The 6,011-nt window shown below is 33.3% G+C and overlaps 1 protein-coding gene across 1 annotated transcript; it reads left to right on the forward strand.

The window, feature by feature from the left end:
- The first annotated feature begins 88 nt into the window (after positions 1-88).
- LOC117680543 (uncharacterized) lies at positions 89-2,090 on the forward strand. The gene is made up of 4 exons (XM_066086437.1): positions 89-295; positions 763-880; positions 1,219-1,292; positions 1,803-2,090. The coding sequence occupies exons 1-4, from the start codon at positions 226-228 to the stop codon at positions 1,895-1,897; spliced, it is 357 nt and encodes a 118-aa protein (XP_065942509.1). The 5' UTR covers positions 89-225; the 3' UTR covers positions 1,898-2,090.
- The last annotated feature ends 3,921 nt before the right edge of the window (positions 2,091-6,011 follow it).

Here is a 6,011-nt window from a genome sequence, read left to right on the forward strand (position 1 = left end):
CTCGCTGCGCTCGCTATTATCAGTGTTCTCTGCTGTGCTTCAGCTCGCTCGTCCAAAGATGTAACGTAATAACGCGTGAATAACGTCAGACGTAGCTTTGTGACGTAAACATGAACTCTCTGTAGGCCTAAGTAAAACGGCCTCTTCAACAGAGCGAGCCTGGTACATGTTACCTGTCTTCGGACCAGAAGAAACGGTGTTTGTAATACCTGCTTTAATCCAAAGATGGGAGCAAAGTTTCTTCAGAAAACATTTATAGTCATCGGATTTTTCGTTTGGCTACCTGAATTCAGTGGTAAGCAGCAGTCCACCACTACCTCATCTGCCTGTTTTTAAATTACTTTAAAAATTAAGATGTGGCTCTAAAATGTGAAGACCCAGTGTACAAGATTGATATGCTTTGTTACAATGAACAATGTACATATATGCATGCTTCATTGCAGAAAAGTTAAATACCATTATTCAACTTCTCTACATAGCTTGATGTTGACATGTTGATATCATGGTTTCTCATTTGAAACACAATAGCAATGTTTAACTGATGATCGATGCGTCGTATATTTATATTTAACGGGGTTGCTATGTGTCGAATTTTCCGGCAAAAACCCGATAGCAACATCAGGGCAGGTACAATACCAGGCACAGGTAATTTTAAATAAAATACTATATTTTAGGTAGTTGCTGTCGTTCTGAATGAATAAGTAAAGTGGTTGTCCTCAAACTCCTCTAAATATATGTAAGCTTTTTTGCTTTTAAATGCAGCTGGTGAAAATTGCGGAAACAGTAGATATTGTCCAAATCTACACCATTGCTGCAGCGACCTCACCACTTGTTGTCCAAACGGCTACGCCTGCGCTGGTGCACTCTGCATCAGCATTGTGTAAGTTAATTAATTTAACTAGTTTTTATAATTAATCTAGCGTACGTGTACATGCCAATCTTAAAACTAGCGGGTAAAATTCATTCAACTGTTCATTTTCTCTCCGAAATGTCAAAACAATATGATGAACGTTACATTTAATTGTAGTTGTAAACATTAATTTGATTTGATGTACCAATTATAATTTTTCCTTACTACTATATTTAATCTTCTGGGACAAGGAATCAAATGAAAGATGTCTGAGCAGTAAAATTGGCGTGCGCTCATAATCTCTTGCTAAAAAAATTTTTTGTAATGTATCAGGGTTTATTTCAATGAAGTAGATTTTATTTTAATAGAGCTATTGCCATTCCTTGCGTCGTCATCGTCCTGAACATCATCATTGCAATTGTTGTTATTCTCGTCAAAAGAAGTAAGTCTCTGCATGGTATAAAATGCATGTTACATGTACATACGGCTGCAGTCACTGCGCACAGACGTGATTCGAAATAGTCCAGTTTACAAGGGTTTGGCAATGCTGTTACGGGTGTTCAATGTACATGTTGTTATGTACATCGATTATTTAAGCTAAAACATAGATGAGAAATATTGACCACCATTTTCAACATGCGAATTTCCTCCATAAAGGAAAGAAAGCGAGTGCATTTTTTAACTTAAAATTTAAGATTCTTGATGAATCCTGTTTAATTTTTTTGTGTATAAAACTAGTTTATTGCTGTTGATGACTATGCGTAGTTTTCTTTGTTACTGTTTTGTACATTGCATAGCAATACATGTACTTTAAACTTTGGAAAACACAAAACGTGGGTGATTCGAAATGCCCCTAAAATACCCTACTTTTCTTTTTTTCTAACAGTTAAAATATCTTGTAAAATCGCCCATTTTCTTATGGAAAATTTTGTATGTGTCCCTTTTGTTTCAGTTATTTTACACAGAGCGGTCGTAACCACACCGATCCAGCACCCAGCGTCCATTATCCCACCCCCGGGCCAGAACAAAGGGCAGTCTGTCTGCTAAGATCCAGAGGGGAAACCCTCCACCTATTTACCGCCATAGACATTCGTATATGATTATCTTCACTGAGGAAAGCAAATAACTTATGTTCATTTCAACATGAGTTATATACATGTTTATAACTTTAAATTGCTGTATATGATTTTAGTTTGTTAATTTAATCATTACATATTATACAATCACCAATAAAGTGTGTAATAAACCCTTCAATATGCAGTTGATTGGATTAATCATAATATTAACTCTTTTCCAACACCCTTTTAGGATCTACCTTTACCAAAATAGGTAATTACAATATTATCATTCATATTTTTAACCTTGGTATTTATTTATTGGGAAAAACCTCTTGGTTATTTGTGTATACAATACCACTGATTCTGACTGAACTACAATTCACAATGCAAAACATTTTATTAATAATTCATGATAATTTCGATATAAAAAAAAATATAAAAAAAAACTTTTTTGGTTAAGATGTAAAAAATATCCAGTATTTTAAATTTTGGTTTTAAATAACGTTAAAACCATTGGTTTTTTCGCTAATCAAATGTTCGTTAATGCCAAAATCAGAATTGCAAAGCCTTTTGCCAAAATCGGCTCTGTTGTGTGAAAAAAGAAATGACGCTGTTTCAAATGAAATAAACATCCCTGGATGACGTCGGTCAAGTGCACAGCTGTAAGATGACACTTGTAACCCAGTCATCAGGTCACCTAGGGACAAAAAAGGGGTTACTGTTCTTTTCTTGATCACAACTTCCTGAAAGAGAGAGAGAGAGACTCTTTGTACTCTCAGCTAAGGAGTGGAATAAGTATAAGTTTTACAAAACGTATTTGTAAGCTCAAAGATTCTGTCTCCTGTCAAACAAAATCTTGAATAAATTATGAAAAAGAAATATACGGTTATTCCATTCTGTTCAATATGCTCATTTACGACGGCAACGCTCATTCATGATCCTACGAACCGAGAACTGATTAGACAAAGACTTTGAAAGCAAATCAGATTTCCAAAACAAGCATAAATACTTGTAGTATGGTAGTATATGGGGATTTCAAATAATACGGTTATAACAATGATTTGGAGGGGCTGATTAGCATCCAAAATCCCATTATTTGACCTTGTTGATTGAAGTACGATTATATTCTACTTCCTTTTAGCTTGAAAATATACGCGTGAAAATATTTTGTTTTCAAAATACTCGTGTCCGTCCGTCAGGCACATGAATAATGTTATTTTTGTCTCTGATGTGGGTTAAGGAAATCCAATAAAGAAACAGTAAATGATCACCAGCTTACACTGGTCACCGAATGAATCCATTGGTGCTAGCTGAAAACTAAATACATTAGGGTAATATTTATTAAAATAATCTAGAAAATGCTGTTCTTAAATGTTTTGATTTGATTGTGCTATTTCTGAGTGATTACATATTATGTAACTGTAGATGGAATTGCTGGCAGTTTAATATGAGTAGTTGCAAAACACTTCAATTTGAATACCGGGAAGTTCAAACTCAAGAGGATAATTTATGTTCACAAAAATGTAATCTATCGTATCACTTATCTCGTTGTGTCCATTAAGGCACTGATAAAATACATTTTCCTGTCACAGATAAGCAGTTGTCAGCATACATTGTAGCTATACACAATTTGGTCTGCACTTCATATCTCTTAACTTCCAGCAAGATCTGACCAGAGGGCATTGTCGAAGAATGGCAGCTGCTCATTGGTATAATACAGGGTGTCCCATGATATCTGATACCATTTACTTTTTGAATAACTTTTGATTAAGTTTATATAACAAAAAATCAAATGCCTTTTTATAAATGTATATGAGGTAAATTTTCACTCAACAAATTTCACAAACATTTATACTATGTTTTTGACAAATTTGGCGTTGTTATAAAAACAACAAATTTAAAAGGTGTGCTCCAAATGACGTCATTATTTTATCAATGACGACGTTAGGTCGATGAGTAAAATTCTTCCCAAAAGCCACTGTACGTATCCTACTTATTCAAATCTTCTCACAATTTAAATAATCTGTTGCTTGATTAGCTGCTTTCCCCCAGGGTATTCTGTTTTTATAACTTGTAAGACTATATCTGGAGTCTGTGTTTGATAATGCAGTTCAAAACGGAAGACACCTGCTCTCTTGTCTGATTTATCTTGAGTAAACTGATTCAATTCAACCAAAGATATCTGATGCAACTTTGTGACATCATGATTAAAATGACAGTACTTTTTCTCCCAAACTTTTTTCTGGACAAAATTAAAAGATTTTATTCTTTATTTGAGTCATTATCTACACCTTTTGAGTAAATATAATTTTATTTATACGAATTTCAAATAGTATCAGATATATTCTTGGACACCCCGTATGTATTCGTGATACGGGTGGTTTCGTTAATCAGTATCCATGGGTATCAGGTTACCTTGATTTAGTAGAAATCACAGTTTCAAGGATAGATGAATTCGTGGCCAATGATCCTGTCATTAAGATATTGCACTTCAATAAACAATTAATTAATTTCATGTATAAACTTATAAATAACAAAATCCACAAGAAAGTTGGAATTTACCGAATACGGTTGAACAGTTATTCCACTATAGTCTGGAGCCTACTTGCAATAATGAACTGACTTTTGGGTAGCATCTTTGATTTGATGACGTGAAAACTGACAGATGTCATCTATCGATGAATGACGTTATAACCTATAATTGTTAAAATTCTGCTGGGTCGTATCGAACAGTAGTTGTGTTGTTAGCTTTATTGACACAACTTACCTTCCTCAGTTACACATGTATCTTAATGGCACCACATTCTCTACTGAATTACTCTAAAGTTATCGTATACATTCACATTAATCTGGACCAAATTTAAAGTTCTTAAATATCCCTTTCGCAGCCATGACATTTCTATAAAGATACGCCTTCAAATTTTATCTTGGTGTATGGAACCACCTTATTTAAGTGGTATGGGACATCTGTCAATATTAATTTGGATTTTATTACATTAAAATTATGATACTTTCACCCATTTATGATCTTAAAAATTTATAATATTTAACCAAAAAGATACGTATTAAAGTTTATTGATTTTGGTAAAAAAAAAAAATTCAAATCCCCAGCGGGATACGAACTCATGACTTGCAGATTCTTAGTGAAACCTTTAACCCACTGCGCTACGCTGCTAGCTGACAATCATTGGAAAGAAACTATTTATAGAATAAAACTTGATTTTATTGTTTATTTCGATAAATAGTACGTAACAGCATGGACGTCTCCCATACCACCTTAATTAGGGGATCTAGATATGATTTGAGCTCATTTTTTATGCAAAAAAAAGGGTTTACTAGTGCATTCTGAATAGTTGACCAAAGTTCGATTGTTAGAAATCAAATTATAAGAGAGATACAGAGGTAAGAATACATTGTAATGTAAAAAAAAAGTTCGAGTCTTACTTTATATAATTAGTTTACAACTAATATAATGTAAGAAATTACCATTTTTGGACAAAATGAGTTGTAGTAAACAAGATAAAGTGATTCAATGTGTTCATAAAATATAATGTCAACATTTAATTGAAACTTATACCAATAAAACCTACGTAAACAATAATAAGATTCGAGCTTTGTTTACTAAACAAAGAACTTTAAACCCAGGTGTATCTTGCTTATACCCAATACGCGACGATCAAAATTTGACGAGGCATTAAAAAATGAACCCACATTGACCCTTCTAAATATTAAATACCGAGAAATTTGAGCTTAAATCGTGTCTAAGTCATTTTGAATTAATCTTTCTTTCCTTTTGGTACATTTATTAAACGGGCGAATGAATCAGATATAATTGACACTGTTTTGAAAGATAGATTTGATGATATTTGTAAAATTCATATCCTAAGTGAGAATTCATATACATGTATGATATCAATGATGTTACAACAACGTTTCATCTGTAGTTTGTGAATCTTGTGTACAATTACTTTTTTGATAAAAACTGATCTGAGTCACTAAATTTAGAAGTAAAAAGGAAACAAACAACTCTACGCAGATTTACCCTATCTTTTAATTCAGATTAGCAAAATCAGAAGGGAAGAAAACCTTCACAACTGCATCCG

Source organism: Magallana gigas, chromosome 6 (genome assembly GCF_963853765.1).
Source record: "Magallana gigas chromosome 6, xbMagGiga1.1, whole genome shotgun sequence".
In the NCBI taxonomy this organism is placed as follows: Eukaryota; Metazoa; Mollusca; class Bivalvia; order Ostreida; family Ostreidae; genus Magallana; species Magallana gigas.